Source organism: Zonotrichia leucophrys, chromosome Z (assembly GCF_028769735.1).
Source record: "Zonotrichia leucophrys gambelii isolate GWCS_2022_RI chromosome Z, RI_Zleu_2.0, whole genome shotgun sequence".
Taxonomy (NCBI): domain Eukaryota; kingdom Metazoa; phylum Chordata; class Aves; order Passeriformes; family Passerellidae; genus Zonotrichia; species Zonotrichia leucophrys.
In genome coordinates this window covers 63,337,943-63,358,104 of record NC_088200.1, presented here as the reverse complement: position 1 = coordinate 63,358,104, position 20,162 = coordinate 63,337,943, and the positions used below count along the sequence as shown (strand labels likewise).

Sequence of the window (20,162 nt, the reverse complement as noted above, 5' to 3'; positions counted from 1 at the left end):
CTGTTGTCATGGGTGATATACAGCTACTTTATCACTCTTTATATTAAAAAAAAAAAAAGGAAAAAGAAACAGAAACACGAGGGTCACTCTGGGTGAGGCACCTGTGTTTGCTGCCTGAGTCTGCTGCTTTTCCAATGGGCTAGATCTGCCAGAATCTCAAGGCATCTCAAGGCTTCTCAGAGTCTTAGAGATTTCTTGCAATTACAGCTGTGACTTTTTGCAGCTGTCCCTTGGGCTCTGTTCCACTTCTGTTCTTCTGACAGGTCCTTCAGGAACAATAAGTTCCTGATCTCCTTTTAATCATAATCAGTCTAGGAAAAAGCTCTTTGTTTTATGGACAACATGCTAATAAGACTGTGTTGAAATTTAGCATTCTCATAGATTTAATTCAGGGGACTAAGCTGTGACCCTCACCCTTTGCATAACCTGCTGGAGGCCATTTGTTGGCATCCATGCTTTCCAGCCTTCTGCAGGGCATTGGCAAGTGGGGGCATGAAAGGTATCTGGGAGGCAGATCCAGATATAGGGTACAACTACAAGGAGTGAAAGATTGAATTTTAAAAAAAAAAAAATCTATCTCAGTTGTAATCTAAAGAACATGATAGAATAGTACCCAAACCCTCACTTTCCATCAGAAGATCTGGCAACAAAACTGGAAATATGTGTGGGAGCAATGGTAGACAGTAACTCCAGTCTGCCACAGGAATGCATAAATGGTTTGCACCAGCATGCCAGCCAGCTCCGGAATGTCCTTCTCTGTTCAGTGGTGTTCAGCTGAGATGATTCAAGTTTCAAACTCACCAATCTTCTTAAGTTTGATGCAGTAACAGAAATGGGGGGGTGGTGATGAGGGGGTGAGGTAATAAAAGAAAACCAACCAAGTTTAAGGTTTATGTTTGCACTTAAATACTTACTTGACATAAAGCCTTCATTAAGCACATATTCGCTATTTCCGTAAATGAAGCTAGCACTTAGGGAAGAAAGATTTGGTCTGTCAGAGAAAACAGAGTGCTGCTTTTTGACTGAATTCTTATAAGCTATGTCTGCACTAACTGCAATGTTAGTTCACAGTAATATTCCTGAATTATTTGTACATTCGTAGTTTGCAGGATTTGAGAAAATACCTTTCACAGGTGGTAACATAAAAAGATTTCTACTAAAATTGCAAAAAGCCACTGTTTCCTAGAATAAGAGAAAGACTGAAATATAAGTTGCAATTTGCTTACTATCCATGGTCCATTTTTGTGGTCACCTGACCTAACCCATTTTCCTTCTTTGCATCATGGTTTATGTTGTTCAGAAGTACCTCCCAAAAAAACAGGAATCTGGTTTTTTTTGAAGTATAACTCTACAAAGCCTCAGTCACAGATGACCACAGTTTGAGAAAATTATATCTGCCAGTGCCAAGCTGTGTATTTATGTTCTCCTCTTCCAAAAGCAAAGGCTGACACCAGAACTTCCACATGAACAGTTGTTAAAGCATAGCATAGATCATCTGTAGATAACTTTGAAAACAAAGATATATTGTGTATATTAAATAAAAAAATTCAAATGCTGTCTGTGTTAAGTTTCCATTAGGTAGAAAAAATGTCAGTGTACAGTTAAATTACTGGTAATGTACTGGAAAATAAGGGAAAGGGCTTGCAATGACTATTGGTTTTTACTGGTTTTGTTTATGAAAAATCTCAGTCTCTCAAAAATATGGACACATTGACAGTTTTATAAATTATGACATTCTTCCCCCTCCTTTTGTCTGTTTGATGTGGAATAAGATTACTGCTGAACTACAATGATGCACTTCCCCTCTCCCTCCGCCCCTCTACCCCCCCCTACCTTGCTAAATTACCTATTACTATGAATTAGAAAGCAACTAATTCTTAGACAAAAAGGCACAGTACAAAAATCCAATCTCCAGTCTTACAGGTAGGGACACTCCATTCCTGGAACAAGTTTACAAACATTTTAGTGACCAGGCAGGAGGCAGCTGTAGATGGAGAAGAGCTGATCAGCTGGGAGAGATGACAGTGAGAAAAGTGGGGCTTTTCTGGCTCCCGTGAGGCACTGAGCATACAAATGTGGACATTCACTCAATCTTCTTCACCCTGGGTGTCCTGTAAGACCTGCTGCCATCAGATGATATCGGCACAGCAGATAGCCTTGCATAGTCTTTGGTGAAGGAAGCTAAGATGCTGCACACAGCTGCCCGCCCGCAGTTGCTCCAGCTGCAAGAGACCAGGTGGAGGTGGGCAGGGCAGCCAAGAGACAGCCATGGCTGACTGGCTGTCTGGCAGTGGTGGCTCTCTGCTCCCTGCTGCACACTGTGATTTGGCCACTCCTTGTGCCAGCTCAGCAGCCACTTCAAAACCCAAGCTCCAAGTGGCATTGCCAAGCCTGAAAGCATATGCAGCAGAGGTTCTGGGGAGAGAAAGAGGTGTGGAGATGAGGGGAGGTTTTATTGCAAAAGGGAAAAGAAATATGAAGGGCTTGCCTAGGAGGAAGCAGGCAGCAGCCAAATACTGGCTGTCTAAAGGCTTTTGACCCATCAGTATCTTTGATATTTTGGTCTCAAACCAAGCCTCTGATGGCCTCTGTGCAACAGTATCTTGGTTTTCTCTAGACTTCTGTACCTGTGTCCAGTACTAACAGAAAAACTGCCATACTTAAATAGCCTGCAGTGAAAGGAAGTCAGAGTGAAAAGAAGCTCTGAAGGATGTTCTCTGTTTTTAAAGGCACAATACATACTGGCAGTATTACAGCTCTCACGCTGATGTCTTTCTGCAGGACAGCAACATGAAAATATTTGACAAACCGCCTGGAGGACACTGTTGCCCCATTTCAGTTAACATTTATGAGCATTAAGTACTTGGATTGCAGAGTTCTTCCTTACAGCTTCAAAACATGTGAGCCTTATAACATTGTTAGTATTTACAATTATGGTAAACAGATATGAATGGGATTTTTCTACTAATAAGATACAGTTTCTAAAACTCCAACAGCAACCATCTCTTCCCAAAAAAGCAAAGAGCTTGAGGCCTTCACTCCCACTGCAAAATCCACATATCCTTTTCTTTACAGTAGCTGCTCTTTGTTACAATTACACAATGAGTTCAAAGCCAAGAGGGATAGGAATTTTATTTCCAAACTTCTAAAATATTAATACAAACAATAGGAAGTACACAAAATTAAAAACCTATTTAAAAAGTTGTTCTTGTAAAAGTGCTCTATCAAAAAAGTGAAGGCAAATGACCAAGTACATTTTAGTAAATTCTGTGTATTGCAAACCGTGACAACAATGCATGCAGTTATCTTTGGGTGCTCAGAGATTCTTAGTGTCTGTTTGGTAATTTTAAATACGTCAACAACATTCCACTGCAGCAGTACTGTTACAAAGTAAAAGAAGGCTTACAGATAAGAAGTATTGCAAGAAACATGATTTAGGAATCAGGCCTCTGTTACATATTGTGTTCAGCAGTTACTAAAATGTGTCATTATGCACTGAGATGCACTTGAAAAAAACCTAAAGTTGGTTCCAGGTCTTGCTAATGGAAGCAAAATGTCCTCTGAGGACATTACTTCAGCTCCAACAGCATTTAGCTTTATGCTTTAATTATTCACTTTTAGGTTGTTTTATTTTGGAAAAAAAAATCCCCATGAGTAGTTTTTGCTAGTATTCTGGTGTTATTGTTTATCAAGATGAGAGTAAGTAATTTGATTAAAAATTCACATGTTTTTCATGTCTAAAATGTAAACTTCTTAAGTAATATTTGTATAGTTAGCATACTGTAGTAAAAGTGGTGGTAATTATGAAGTTAAAAAACTTCAAGAACATTACTAAAATATAGTGGAATACAGATTCACAAGAACACAGAAACAGATATCTAGGATGTTGTTTTAGCCACATAAAAGACAGAGACTTTTCTTGTGAAGGAAAGGCAGTTGTTATTCATGTCATGCTTGAAGGCAATTCTCCAATGACCTTCCCTACAAGAAGAAAAAAAAAAGGCTTATTAAATGCCATTTTCTTATGCTGATAGATGTAATTTCTCTTAAAACTTGTAACAGAAAAGCTCCTTTGCACTGAGAAAATCCAAATAATGATTTTCCTTTGCTGAATGTTGATATCTTCACAATATCATAAAGTTTTTAACTGGCTTTTTTACTTTGCTCTGAATTTCTTATGATCCTAAGATAACACAAGAATAATAAACTAAATATTTGATCTACCAGCAAAAAGTACCAAATGACATCTTGGGCTGAGCAATGCATTTTTAAAACTATTATAAATTAATCATCAAGTTCTTCTGAGAAAATATTTTGTAATGTATCTGTATGATGTGATGAACTCAGAACGTGTAGACACACACACAGACCCCCAGAAAACCAAAAGGTAGAAAGGCTGCTTAAAAAACAAAAGAACATATGCAATGGTATTAAGAATATTATCTTATTTGCATAAAGAATTAATTTGGGTAGCACCCAAAATAAGAAAATCTGCTTTTGCTTCACCCTCTCTGAATTTTTCCAGAAGAGCATCTCATGTTCAATTGTTTCATTTCTTTAGGTTCAATCCTGTTTTGTTAAACCTATGTAGCAACAATCAAGGCCTTGCTATTGATGAGGCAAAAACTCCCGTCCAAGCTCAGTAACAGTTGGCAGCAGCAAGGAGAAGAAGATTTTATGAGTACTTTATGTTTTAGCTTAAATTCTGCCCTTTGAGAAAACATCCATTTTTTCTTTAATAGCACTCTCATCAAAAGAACAGACTTCAGTGTTTCTTCCTCTGTCTGTAGATTTTGCAGCTCTTTAGCTGGAACTATTTTTATTCTTTCTTTAAAGGAGGAGTAACCCCTTCTGAATGTCCTACTTCCACATTTGTGTGTTGAGCAAAAGAAGTAGATTTTTCAAGTTACGGTGTGGTTCTGCCCAAGGCTACTAGCATGCATGGCCTTAATTTCTCCTGCTGCAATCACTGATAACCTTTGTGACAAATGGGAGAGGCCAGACTGGGAATCATGAAACTGGATCCCAAAGGTTTGCAAATGTTGGACAGCCACCCACGCACCTACTCTGCAGGTGTTACAGGGGTGCAGGCAATGCAGAGTTCAGGGAGCAGCTCATCCTTTAGATCTGTGCTGAAAAAGGTTACAAAGGATGTGACTACAGATTGCCTCAGCTCCTCTCTGCTTCCACTGGTTTTGGTGCTGTACCAACAGTAAGAACAGGAAAAGCCTAAGGACAGACACAGTGAAATGAACTGCAATATGACATTAAAGACCGAAATGTATTTTAACATAATTTACTTAGGCTGTGAGCTAGTCATCAGAACATATAAAATTGCCACAGCTTTGTCTTACTTCTCCAAGCTGGGTAAGTGACTGTCTACTGTCCACCTATGTCAAACACAGCTGTGTGTCTTAGACAATTTTAATTACTTTGGATGCTGCTAATTACCTTATTGCTGCACAAACACAGAAACACAACTATCCCAACAAAAAAACAACTCATAAAGAAAACACCTCTAGAAAGATCTGTAGAAAAGAGACATGCTTCCACTGCACCGCCTAAAAAACTCAGAAAACCATTTGCAGAGGCAGCAGAGAAATAATGAACATCCAAGCAAGAACTCAGCACTTAAAGAAGTATCACCATGTGTCTTTGTCTCTCCAAGGGTTTGAGTTTCAAATTAGAGTAGTTGTCATAGCATCTTTATTACCTGATTTCAGAGCAGAGCACAGGATCGGGGTTCACGAAAGGGATTGCTCCCTGCAGGAACCCCAACAAGCAAGGCATCTTTGCAGGCATTTTGCATACAGTACTGCTGGAGTTCTGCAGCTGCCTGAGAGACCTGAAAAGGAAAAAAAATCCAGAGAGGAAACTAATTCATTCACAAGCATCTATTAAGCATTTCCTCTTGAAGAGCTATTGTCAAACAGAGCTGGAGTGCAGCCAAGTCACCTCTCAGATTCTGGAACATCAAGTAAATCAGCACAGAAGCACAATTTACAAAGCTCTCATGAAGCACACATGAAATGCTACACCAGTGATAAGCCAGAAGAGTCTAGAGGACTGAGGCACCAGTGATGCAATTTCTCCCCATTAAAATGCTCAGAGCCCTGACAATTTTACAATCTTCTGTTGTGTTTGGAGGTTTATATTTGAACTCATATCCTCTGATAATTTATTAAAAGTATTTTCATTCCAAAGTTCTAAACAACACAGAGTATAACAAGGAGTGAAAGCAAAAAGATGAGGATGAAAAGCTTTCGAAGTCCAAATTGTCGTCTTCCCCCAGCAGTGAAGTCAGAACTTCAAATCCACACTCTGGCCCCCTAGAAGGAGAGTCCAGAGCTGTAGAACAAACCCAAGATCACAAAGGCAAAATGACCTCAGCACTGAACTCCCCTGCTCTCCTCGCTGATGGCAAGTCAGTCATGTGCCTACATTTTTGAAGGAATATGTAGAGGAATTTCCAGTTTCCCAGACACACATCAGGAACAGCTGCAGGGAACTGTACAAAACCCATGCTGTCTGACAAATATTTTATAAAAGGAAATACTAAATATATTGATGGAACTGTAAGTTCCCCTCTGACCTCACCTCTGCCTCTGTTACAGGACTCCTGAAACACTGACTTTTCTTTCTACACCACTCTTCAGTGCTGCCAAAGCAATAACCAGAAGGACCATCCACATTTCCCAGCCTCCTGTCTAAAGGAACCACCCCAGAGCACCAGTGGAATTTTGGTTCTTGGCCATCCCATCTAACAGCATGTGGAAACACATGGGAATTCTGGCCTAGCACACACTTTTGTTTGCTATTTTGCTGCTCTCCGGTCCACTCCTATCTTCCAATTCTTCCCTAGGCTCTCCTCCAGGATGCTCATCCTAGTAACTGCCTGAATTTAGCCAGGAGCTGATGCCACTTCAGGGAGGTGTTATCAGAAGTTTTTTTTCCCCTCAGCCTCCGAGGTTCTCTTGAAGAGAGTACAGGGAGAAGTGTGTGCAGCAAGGATTCCTGCTAAGTCAGCAGGCTTTGTCACTCCTTCCTTACCTGAGGAGAAGCCCTTTCTGGAGGCTGCAGAGGTCTCCTGCCCTGCCCAGCCCCTTGGGTCCCCTGCAGCATTAGCACCCCTGCCTCAACCACAGCACCTGCCCCTTGTGGTGCCCCACGGGGCCATCAGAGATCCCAAAAGCCAACACTGCCCAGGCCAAGGCCATGGGGAGTTTTTCCTTTGAGAGTTAGCAGTGCCTACAGCATCTCCGTGCACTTTGCTGCCAAACCCTTCAACACAGACTGAGCTACGTATGTCCTGATATATCCTCAAAAGATACAAACCTACTCTTAGTCCTACCTATGCCCCATAACATTCTTGTTTTTCTCCTGATCACACAGAAAATTTCTGCAGTATTTCATCACATGACAAACACACTCCCTCCAGCAGCCTCCACTTGCAAGATGTGTATGGGTACTTCTTCCTACTCAGTTTCCTCTTTCTGAAAATATTGTTCCTGTCTGCTTTTTTAGCCAGCAGGGTAAACAAAATCACCATTGGAACTTGGCAGTATGGAATGTATTTTTAAAAATCCTTTCATAACCAGCTTCCGTCTGGAAACACATTGTCTATTCAAAGCAGCTGAAACAATGTTTTCTCCCATTTCAGTGCTTGCAAAAACTGTACCAAGTGGTTTTTATCAACTGAATATATTTCACATTATTTTTGTACAGTATTTGTAGAAACTCAGATGATACAATTTATATGACACATTTTCATCATGTGTCATTCCAAAGCCATGAACAGGCTCCTAGAACAGCAGACATAGAAAGAGGTCTGTGCACAGTGCTGCAACAAAGATGAGTCTAAGGTCCATCAAGGACAAGCCTATCCGGATTCCAAGAGCAAACTCATAAAAAAAATAGGTGGCCTTGAGAAGTCCAGCTCCAGAATATGAATATGTTATTGCCACAAAGTAACACCTGCAGACTACAAACTATGTATTTCATAGCCACTGCCCACCCACAAAAAACTAGTGGGGAGAAGTATATGAGTATTTTGAGTTTATGGCTCAAAATGAGCAGGAACAGAGATCCAGGCACCAACAATAACTGGTGGGAAACCGTTTCAGTGTTTGGCAATACTCATCTTTCCACAAGAGTCTACATTTCTACTCTGAAACATGTTGTTTCTCACATATTCCCACACCTTACTGTGGTGATAAGCACAGCACTTTTTAGTGAATCAAGCATCTGCTGATTCTGTTTTGCTACTAAAATGTAGTAACAAAACCAAATTGATTACAATTATATCTGAAAGCCAGAGTGGTTTCGCCTTGCAACAAGCACTTCAAATTTCCACCAGCCCAGGTCAGGAGTAGTAGGAACAAGTATTATGAATTATTTTTAAATCAATTAGCTAAGTTCCTGCAGCTCAATGTGTTGGCACTGCCATCAGACTGAGGAAGCTAGTCTTTTGTGACTGGCCAGAGAAAAATGGCGAATGCAAGCAGAGAGACGAGAAAAGTGCAGGATATCAATTAATTTGACCTCCATCACTTCACAGACTATGCTGGATTTTGTGCATGGTGATGAACCCCCCACATCTGTTGGAAACCAAGAGCTGTCTCGGTCAGGTCACCAAACCTGAGGAGCTGGCAGACGACAGGACCGCCTCATCGTGCTGCCTTTGTCTGGAAATGTGCAAGCAGGAGAAGATTCATGCATGCGTAGCAAATCGCCTGCCTTTCCCCAGTGTGCCAGTGGGTACCACCCCGCACCGCCTCCCCCTGCAGATCCTGCCAGCGCTCCGAAGCAGGGGGGAGTCGGGCTGCGAGGAACTACTCTCGGTTATCTGTCTGCTGGTGCAGAACTAACGAGGAGCTGCTGTATTATTTATCACGGCTCCTTCCACCAGGGAACGGCACTGGCTCCATCACTGCCGTGCGGCCGGGGCTCGCAGCCCGCCGCGCCCCCCTCGCCCCTCCCTTGCCCGGGCGGGCGGCGCCCCCCAGTGCGGAGGGAAAGGCAGGAGCGGCTCCGCTCTCCCGGCCCGCCGCGGGGGTCGCGGCACCCCGCGCCCCAGCCCGGCCCCGGCTCACCTTGATCCGCTCCACGGCCGCCTCCAGCTTCAGCTGCTCCACCAGCCGCTGCATGGTGCTCAGGCTGCCGCCCGACGACATACCGGAGCCGGGGGGAACACGGAGGGGATGCAGCGGGCACGCAGCGCGATTCCGGCGGGCTCGGCTCGGCTCGGCTCGGTTAGGCTCCCTCCGCCCCGGGGAGGGGCCGGGGCCGGGGCCGCTCCGCCCGCAGCCCCCGCGGACCGCCCCGGCTCTCGGCCGGACCCCGCTGCTCGCTGCCGCCTGCAGCGCCTTGCGGCGGCGCTCGGTGCGCGCTGGGGCTGCTTTGGGGGCCGGAAACCTGCTGGTTACAGCACGGCCGAAAAAAATGAAAGGGAAGAAAAGGAAACAAAAAATAAAGTGGGACGGGGGGAAGGAGGGGAGAAGGAAAAAAAGAGGGGGAAGTGGGAGGAAAAACAGGGAGGTAGAAAAAGAGGAAAAAAAAGAAAAGACGAAAAAGAGGAAAAACGGGGAAAAGGAGAGAAAAAGGAAAAAAGGAGGGGAAAGGCAGAAAAGAAGTGGAGGAAAAACAGGGAGAAGCAGAGGAGAAAGGGAATTCACAGAGTCATAGAATAGTTTCGATCGGAAGGGACTTTAAATATGGTCTAGTTCTAACCCCGCTACTTTGGGGAAGGATGCCACCCACTACATCAGGTTACTCAGACCCCTACCAAACTTAGTCTTGAACACTGACAGAGATGGAGTTCTAAACATGTGTTCTGCCCACAGGCAGCTGTGAGGTTCCAACTGCCAGTGTTGCTGCATCTCTCCACCCAGAGCTGTTCACCACCATTTCAGCAGTGACCTCTCACATAAATAAGTCCTCTCACTTTTGGCAGCTGTTATTTTGCTGGCTTGTTTGAAAGTTGTGGGAATTAAGCTTACAGCCTAAAATGGTTGTTCTGAACATAAGACAGGACAATGAGGATGTCAGGCCCAGCCAGAATGGGTTTCTGGAAGACAGGTCCTGCCAGACCAACCAAATATCCTTCTGTAGCAAGGTGTCACCACTAGAGAATGAGGGAAAGGCTGTGCATGTTGTCTACCTAGACTTCGGCAAGGCCTTTGACACCATCTCCCACAGCATTCTCCTGGAGAAACTGTCAGCTCATGGTGATTATGAGTGAACTCTTTGCTGGGTAAGAACTGGCTGGATGGCTGGGACCAGAAAGTTGTGGTGAATGGAGTTAAATGCAGCAGGCAGCTGGTCACTAGTGGTGTTCTCCAGGGCTCAGTATTTGGGCCGGCCCTGTTTTATGTCTTCATCACCTATCTAGATGGATGAGAGGATAAAGTCCACACCCAGCAAGTTCACAGATGACAACAAGTTGGATGGGAGTGTTGACCTATAGGGCAGGAAGGCTCTTTAGAGGGATCAGGACAGCCTGGATCGAGGGACTGAGGCAAACTGTGTGAGGTTCCACAAGACCAAGTGCTGAGTGATGCCTTTGGGTCACAACACCCCAGGCAGTGCTGCAGGCTGGAACTGAGTGGCTGCAAAGCTGCCTGTCAGAAAAGGATGTGGGAGTGCTGATCGAGAGCAGCTGAACATTGGCCAGCATGTGCCCAGGTGGCCAGGAAGGACAATAAATCCTGGTCCACATCAGCAGTAGTGTGGCCAGCAGGATCAGGGCAGTGATTGTCCCTCTGTACTCGACAATGGTGAGGCCATGCCTCATGTCATGTGCCCAGTTCTGGGCCCCTCACAACAAGAAGAACATTGAGGTGCTGGTATTGCCAAATTTTTGGGACTCTGACACTTTAGGAACACAGACAAACGTTTAGGTCCAGAAAGGAGATATTGCTTATAGTACAGAGGGTGCAAGGTGGAAGTTTTCCTACAAATCAAGTACACCAAGGAGTGAAAACAAAGAGAATTTATACACAAAATTTTACACAAACCTGCCTATCCAATACCTAGTTACCACCTACCTCATGCATAGTCATTTAGTTTGCACAGCCTTATGACTTGTCATCATAGCAACATGGGCTTCTTCTGGGGTCTCTCGTGGTCACTCTTGGTCATTTGGGGAGGTGTCCTCTACGAAGTTTCAAGCAAAGTTCATTTCGGGTCCAGCAGAACAATGGTCTTAATGGTCTTTTCCAACTTTAATGATTCTATAATGCTGTAGGGACAACCAGGTATGCACATACTTGTGCCTCAGTCAGAGCCTCAGCATGGTCACAGAAAAGACACACTGAATCTTCTCCAAGATCCTAATTCTTTGCAACCCTTTTCCCCATAATGATCTCACCACTACCCAGTACCAGCAGTACTTGTTCATGTAAACATTTCTCTCTCAAGTCGATTCAACCTACACTGGCTATTCTAGGCCTACTATTGTAACTCTCAGCAGTCTCTGAATATTTGTGCCCAGAAAACCAACATAATTTAGAACTACCATGATAATCTAGAAATGCGTAGTATCCTCCGCTAATGAGGTGTCATTGCACTGCTGGCAGCTTTCTAAAGACACCTGAGATTTTCCATCCTTTGTCACAGGAATGTGACTGCAGTGTTTCTGCCCAGCAAATTTTTGCTGCATTCTATGAATTTATGTCTGCATCTGATTATTTTCAAAGGAGTGACATGTCTAGAGAAGACAAAACTCCAAAGTGAACTCAGTAAAATGGTTCATTTCCAGTTGTTTGTATGATATATCTGACTTCTCCAGGCACTTGATATCCAGCCAGAAGTGCTACAGAGACAAAACGCCATTGCCACTGAAAGACACAGCTCTGTCCTCTGCCAGGACTGTACCTCCATTGCATTGATTTCCACTGTACTATCAGGACATGAAATTAACCTTGATTGCAAGGAAGGTAGATGTCAAGGGAAAACAGATCCGTGTTTTGGCTTCATGTTTGCATAACCCAAATATTTTGCTTGGAAAAGGACAGAGCAAAATGAGGCACAAGGGCAAGAGCAGCACAGCTGTTAGCCTGTGAAACTGCACACACAGGTTTAGATCTTCCTGAATACAATTGCCTTGTACATTTCTAGATGTAACTGTCTTTTCTAATAATCAGCAACACTGTATTTGTGCTTAGCTTCATTCTCTGTTTCTACCACAGCAACTTATTCTTCCCTCTTCCACTCTTGCAGGAGACTAATTGTGTTTTGGAGGATGAAGCAGCAGTACACCAAAGCTGTGGTCTCCCACTTCATATGCATCTTTGCAGTGTCCCTAAGATTGCTTCATAAAAGCAAGCATAGCTTTTTCTGCATATCTTGCTTAACAATTTTTAGACTTTAATTGATAATTAGATGCAAAATGAATTAAGTTCATTGCTTCTCTGCATTCAACAGAGATTAAGGAACAATCCAGCAGTTCCTCTTCAATTTTACTACTGTGTACAGAGATTCAGCACAATATTTCTATCATGCTATTCTGGTTTCAGCTGTGATAGAGTTAATTTCTTCTCAGCAGCAGTTACAGTCTTGTGTTTTGGATGAGAATGGTGTTGATAACATACTGATGTTTTGGTTTTTGCTAAGTCCTGTTTATCCAAAGTCAAGGATTTTTTATTCCCTCCTTTCCTCATGCTCTCCCAAACCGGGAGGGAGCATAGCAGGGACAGGTGACCATAACTGACCGAAGGGATATTCCACACCATAGAATGTCCTGCCCAGTACCTGAACTGGGGCGAGTCACCAATCTGGGTTTGAGAAGGGGAGTCTGGCATCAGCCAGCAAGTGGTGAGCAATTGCATTGTTCATCACTTGCTTTTTCCCCTTTTTGTTATCCTTATATTATTTTACTTTATTTTTAATTATCAAATTGTTCTTATTTCAACATACAAATTTTAATTCAGCTCTCCTTCCCACCTCTCCAAACTGTCCAGCTTTTGGGCAGACCTCTGGGTATGGTTCTCAGTTATTTATTTGACCTTAAAGAGGACTCGAACCATTTGCAACCACATGCTGGCTCCCAATAAGAAGACCAATTGGGTTTCAAAGTAGTCAAAGGATATTTGAAATCTTAAATATTCTTGATTACTGTAATCAGCCTGGAGGGCAAGGAAGGAAAAAAAAAGAGGGACAAAACAATAGGAAGATGTTTCCCCCATAGGTTGTTCCTCTGAGGAAAAAATTACTAAGATTATTAATTGTTCACAGTAAAGAACTCCCAAAGCACAGAGGTGACTGCAATGCTGAGTACATATACCTGATTGGTGTCCTGGCCAGCAACACCGTGATATCATAGTCCCACCCTACAAAATACACCACAGAGAACAAGTACTGCAAGTAAAATATCACTAGTGCAATACAGACAAAATGTCACAAATGTGAGAGCGAGTAAGTCCACATTGTAGCTAGCAACTGTTAAAGTACTACAATGAATGTTTATAACAATTTTCCTTTAACACACTTTCAGACCTGCCCTTATATCAGCCTTTTGGGTCCATGATCAGGTGCCTTTATGGCCAGATGGAAATCAAGCACAAAGCAACCACTTGATCAACTCCACCCCCTCTCTCTACCTCCAATCCAGTGCAATGGGGAGAACGATCAGAGTAAAATTCATACGTTGCGATAAGAACAGTTTAATAATTGAAAATATAATAAAATACAAAAATAAGAAAAATTGAAGAAGAAGAAGAAAACAAATAAGTGATCTACAATGCAATTGTTCACCACCTGCTGACTGATATCAGACTCCTCCTCCCCAAGCCCAGAGCAGCAGCCATTTCAGGTAACTCTCCCCACTTTATATACCAGGCATTATGTTCTCTGCTGTGGAATATCGATTTGGCCATTTCAGGTCACTTGTCCCAGCTATGCTCCCTCCCAGTTTGGTTTTCTGTTCTGGCAGAGCATGAGATATGGGAGGGGAAAAAAAGTCCTTGGCTTTGGATAAGCACAATTTAGCAAAAAGCAAAACATCACTGTGTTATCAACACCATTCTCATTCTCAATCCAAAACACAGCAGTGTAACAGCTACTGAGAAGAAATTAACTCTGCCCTGGCTGTTACCTGAACAGCTGAATAGTTTGGAGTGACAGGGTGTGTGGGGTTTTTGAGAAAGTATGTAGGGTAGTGGGCAACTTCAAGACGTTTGCACCTTACACCTGAGCAAGTACAGAATCCAGAAACTAGTAAACTATTTTTGGAAGTGTGCTGTCGCCCTGGCAGCCCAAAGAGAACCCAAATCACTGCAACATATTGTGGCCTGGCCCAGGCTTATTGAGCCATGGTCAACACTGCTCAGTAGTCTCAGGGGGAAAAGAAGATCTCTATCAGTGAGATGAAAACAGACCGTGCAGCTGGTCCAGCCACTGTGAGACACTGCAGCTGCTCCAACCCCAGCAACAGGAACTGCCACTGAAACCTCTGAAACAGAATCTACAGGTACCAATGTCAGTCACCCCTGTACAAAAGTGGAAGAGTTGTACATGAAAGTCAGCCTTTAAAAAACCTTTAGCAAACACAGTCAAAGAGGACAGGAAGAATAAACAGGACAAAGAAGCAGCAATGTCACAAGGGTGAATTACAGAGCCTTCTTCAAGGCTGTCACAGGAACTGGAAGAGGAGACAGAAGAGACAGCCACAACTTGATCCCTTCCCCTGAGTGAGCTGTGGGAGATATGAGAATATTCAGTCATTATCCAGGTGCCTGTATAATCACCTGAGAGTAAGGAAAGCAGGGAGCTGGGACCATTTTCTGAGAAATGGGGCATTGACAAAGCAATGGGAAAAAAAACACAAGTCCTTTGTCTGGGGACATGACTCTTATCAACTGTGAGAGCAAGGTATCCCTATAGAGAAGATATTCCATGAAACTTAAGCAAATGGGCTGCAATAGATAAAGGTATTAAATACCTGAGGGAATTTATCATATGAAAAGTGATATATTTTGACATGGATGATGTGCAGCTCACCCAGGTCCAGATGATGTCTTATGTCTACAGTTCATGGTGGAAATTTCTAGAGTGCACCAACAGCACATGCCAACCCCCTTGTCAACAACAGCTTGGAAAGATGATGTACAACCAACAGTGGGTGATTTTCCACATCCAGGATTCAAAAACAATATTCCTTCCCCCATCACTGTAGGTGTGGAAAAGCTATCAGATAAACTGATAGATAAGCTGACTCAGGATTTTCAGGATTTCAGAGGGAATATGTCCTGCTCCTCACCCATAGGGGCCCCTATTTCTATGACTGACAGCAGGTGTCTTCTTGCTCAAGAAAGAGGATATAAAAGGTACACACCTCAGGGTACTCCATGGTTTTATCAGCAGGACAATGGAGGGGATATGAGGAAGTGGAATGAACAATCCACCTTGATCCTAGATGAACAGGTGCAGGAATTGAAGGGGAAAACAAGCACAGTGCAATTTTTTTCCACAGAGGTTGCTGCTCCAGTCTCCAGCAGACAGTTTTCCAGGCAGAATGAAAGTCTGGTCATACTACTGGCCCTGTGGAGAGAAGTTCCAGTCCATTTCTACAAGATGTTAGTGGGGAACTTTCAGATCAGTATTAGAGGGGCCCTGCCTCTTAGCCAGGTGGAGGAGAGAGATGGCTGGGTTTACTGGACTGTGTGGATTTAATGGCCTGGCACAGCAGCCCCACAGGATTAAAGGCTTTGCTAGATACTGGTGCACATTGTACTCTAATGCCATCAAGCTATACAGGGACAGAACCCAGTTGTATCCAGTTGTATTTCTGGAGTGACAGCTAACTCTGTTGGAGGCTATTTGTCCAACTGGGAATTAGAGGCAAAAGCATCCTAGTGTGCCTGGACCAGAGGGTCCATGCATCCTTGGCAGAGACTGTGCCAAGGGTATGGCAGAGACTGTGGGAGATGGTATTTCAGAGATCCAAGAGGGTATTGGTGGGCTTTTGGTATAACTTCTCCAGAGACAGAGGAAATTAAACAGTGGTCTACCTTGGCTGGTCTCTGAGAGGACTCTCCTGTTGTGGGGGTGCTGAAGAGCAGCAGGTGCCAGCCACCACCACAGCAGTGCATGGGAGGTAATAGGGCTCCAATGGAGACTCTGCAATTCCTACCCATGAGGTGTTTTGCTGGCTGGAGAGCCAAGGAGTGATCAGCAGGACCTGCTTACCCCTTAGCAGCCCCATATGGCAAGTGTGAAAGTCTGATGGGGAGGGAGACTAAGAGTAGATTATTGTGGCCTGAGTGAATGCCACCTCTGAGTGCTGCCACAGCCAACACTTGGAGCTTCAATGCGAACGCCAGTCAAAGGCAGCCAAGTGGTGCCACCACTGACATTGCTGACGTGATTTCTCAACCCCTCTGGCAGCAGAGGGCAGGCCTCAGTTTGTTTTCACTTGGAGGGATGTCCACTAGACCTGGAACTGACCTTGCCAGGGATGGAAACACAGTCCCATCTGCCATGGACTGATCCAGACTGCCATGGAACAGGGTAAAGCAGCACACCTGGAATATATTGATGATATCTTTGTTTGGAGGAATACTGCAGGAGAGATTTTTGAGAAAGAAAATTTCTTTCCTTTTCTAAAGTCCATATTTTCATAAATAATGGCATTCATAAATTCATGAAGTCCATTTTTCCCTTATTCTAAAGTCCATATTTTTCATAAAACAGGGTAAGGTAAAGGGACCTGCATAGGACATGCAATTTTTAGGAATAAAATGGCAAGATGGACATCACCAGATCCTAATGGACATTATTTATAGGATAACAGTGATGTGCCCACCAACTACCTAGAAATAAACACCACCTCTTAGGCACTGTGGAATTTTGGAGAATGAACATTTCAAATTAGTCTGATTGTAAGCTCCCACTAGCAGGTGACACAGAAGAAGAATGATTTTGAATGGGGCCTTGGACAGCAACAAGCCTTTGAATAAATCAAACAGGAGATAATTCATGGTGCATCCCTTGGGCCAGTCTGAATAGGGCAAGATGTAAAAAATGTGCTTTATACTGAAGTTGAAGAGAATGGTTCTTCCTGGAGCCTCTGACAGAAAGCGCCAGGTGAGGCTCAAGGTTGAACCCTAGGTTTTTGGGATTGGGCATACAGAGAATCTGAGGTGTATTATACTCCAACTAAAAAGGAAATACCAAGCAGCTTATGGTATCCTAGCCACTTTGGAGGTGATTGGTACTGAAGCACAGCTCCTCCTGGTACGCTGGCTGTACAGTGGACTGGATATTTGAAGGGGATATCTCCTCTACACACCATGCAACCAATGCTGTATTGAGTAAGTGGGTTGCACTGGTTGCACAATGAGCTTGTATAGGAAACCTCATCATCCAGGAATCTTAGAAAGGATCATGGAGGGGCCAGAAGGCAAATATATGGGAATGTCACCAGAAGGAGAGGTAATATGTGTTGGAGAGGCACCACTAGGTAATACATTACCAGAAAGGAAGGAGCAATGTGCCTATTTTATTTTGGTCCTTGCTGTCCTTGTGGGAAAGCACCAGGGGTGGAAAGTGGCTGTATGGAGTCCCCCACAACAAGTTGCAGGAACTGCTGAAGGAGAAGGTAAATCGAGTCAGTTTGTAGAGTTGAAAACTGTCCAGCTGGCCTTGGACATGGCTGAATGAGAGAAGTGGCCAATGCTTTATACTGATTCACAGGCTGTGGCAAACGCTCTGTGGGGGCAGTTGCAGTAATGGCAGCAGAAAAATTGGCAGTGTAGGGGTAAACCCATCTGAGCTGCTGCATGGTGGCAAGATATTGCTGCCTGGAAGGAGAGCCTGGTTGTGAAGGCGCACCATGTATCCAAGTGCTGGGCCACTGAAGAACTTCAGAATAACCAGCAGATGGATCAGGCTTCCAGGACTCAAGAGCCTCAGGTGGACCTGGACTGGCAACTCAAGAGTCAATTATTTCTAGCTTGGTAGGCCCATGACACCTTGGGACATCAAAGAAGAGATGCCACATAGAGATGGGTTTGGGATTGAGAGATGGACCTGACCAAGGACACAGGTTATCTATGAATGTGAAACATGAGCTGCCAAAAAGCAGGCCAGGTGGGTAAAGCCTCTTTGGCATGGAGGATGGTGCCTGAAGTATAAATACGGGGAGGCCTGGCAGATTGACCATATATAGCCCCCCAAGTCTGTGGTGGTGAGTGCCATGTGCTTATAGTGGTGGAAGCAGCCACTGGATGTCTGGGGAAGTGCCCTGTGCCTCATGCCACTGCCTGGAACTCCATCCTGTGCCTGGAAAAGCAAGTCCTGTGGCAAAATGGCACCCCAGAAAGATCTGAATCAGACAGTGAACTTCCTTCCTAAATGTCCTCATAGACATTTGGGACAAAGAACATGGCATTGAGTGGATATCATTCCCTGGCATGCACCAGCCTCTGGAAAGAATGAATTATGTCATGGACTGTAAAGACTACACTGAGAGCAATGAGTGGTGGGACATTCAAATGTTGGGATACACATTTAACAAAGGTCACCTGGTTAGATACCAGAGGATCTGCCAGCCAGGCTGGCCCTGGCCAAAGTTTTTTGTGGTATAGAAGGGGATAAATTTTCCGTAGTGCCTACTAAAAACATGCTGGGAAAAAAAGTCTGGGTTATTCCTGCCCCAGGCAAAGGCAAACCCATCTGTGGGATTGCTTTTGCTCAAGGACCCAGGTGCACTTGGCAGGTAACGTTGGAGGATGGGGAAGTCCTGTGTGTGCCTCAAGGCAATTTGATTTTAGGTGAAAATAGCCAATGAGTTAAATTGTATGATGTTTGTCACTAGGCAACACTCTATTACACATGCAGCTATTATTCCACTTCTACACACAGAAGTGGTGCATCACGTGCATGTGCATCACCTCACAGAGCACCTCACGGCATCAATCCTAATCACAACTGTCCTGGGGGTCTGAGCCTGACTTCCTCTGATCACCGAACTCACAAAAATCAACTTAGATAAAACCACCAAGTGCAGCAGTACTGGGGTCAGAACTGGCTCAAATGTGCAGCAAGCAACAAACCAATACCTCAGTTCATCTTTTCTGCTTGAAAGGCTCTTACCAAGGATGAAGGCCAAAGTCATGGGTAAAATGAATTCAACAAATTTTTCTAATTATGTGTCTGTTTTATGACCACTTAACAGTGTTCCATTGACTAAGAGAATGATGTTTGTGTATCTATCAAAACAGATAAATAGGGAAGGTAATGTGATAGTGGGGAATGTGAAATTTGACATAACGCAGATGATATAGATGATAGAGCTAGTATATAGATGATATAGCAATGGGCATGGTCCTGATTACAGTTGGGGTAATTTCTTCTCAGTAGCTGCTCCAGTGCTGTGTTTTGGACTGAGAATGAGAATGATGTTGATAACACAGTGATATTTGGGTTTTTGCTAAGTTGTGTTTATCCAAAGTCAAGGACTTTTTCCCTCCTTGTCTCATGCTCTGCCAGTGAGAAGACAAAAAAAAAAAAAAACAAACAACAAACTGGGAGAGAGCATAGCTGGGACAAATGACCTAAACTCACCAAACGGATATTCTACATCAGAGAACAACATGCCTGGTATTTAAACTGGGGGGTTACCCAGAAGGCCTGTGGATCTGGGTACAGGAAAGGCTGTCTGGCATGTCAGTGGCTGGTGATCACTTGCATTGTGTATTACTTGTTTATTATTTCTCATTGTTAATGTAATTTCAATTATTAAACTGTTCTTATCAGAACATACAAGTTTTACTTTGACTCTTGTCTCTGTTCTACCAGGGCAGGGGGCAAAGAACGGGGAGTTGAACAAGTGGCTATGAGGTGTTTCATCTCCAGCTGGACATAAAACTACAACACATGTTTTTGAATATGCTATTTTAAACAGAAAACTGAAACTACATTTCAAAAATGTGCAAAAGGTCAGGAGCAGCAGTTCAAAACCTGTGCTCCCAGAACCAATCTCCACAGAAGGCAGCTAACAAGGCACTGTTTTCAGCAGTTTCCTTCTAAGGAACTCACTTTTACAAGAGTGAGGACAGGAGAGAGACTGTGCTCCCATCTTTCCTGCCCCAGTAAAATTACTGAAGAGGAATAAGGTAGCAGAATCCCTTTTACCAGCAAATCACAGAAACTCTCTGACCTGG

The 20,162-nt window shown here is 43.8% G+C and overlaps 1 protein-coding gene across 1 annotated transcript; it reads right to left on the bottom strand.

Moving 5' to 3' along the window:
* Positions 1-3,106: 3,106 nt before the first annotated feature.
* Positions 3,107-9,284, bottom strand: GNG10 (G protein subunit gamma 10). Its single transcript, XM_064735965.1, has 3 exons — positions 9,093-9,284; positions 5,714-5,845; positions 3,107-3,981 (listed from the first exon to the last, which is right to left on the bottom strand). The coding sequence occupies exons 1-2, from the start codon at positions 9,171-9,173 to the stop codon at positions 5,720-5,722; spliced, it is 207 nt and encodes a 68-aa protein (XP_064592035.1). The 5' UTR covers positions 9,174-9,284; the 3' UTR covers positions 3,107-3,981; positions 5,714-5,719.
* Between the last annotated feature and the right edge of the window lie 10,878 nt (positions 9,285-20,162).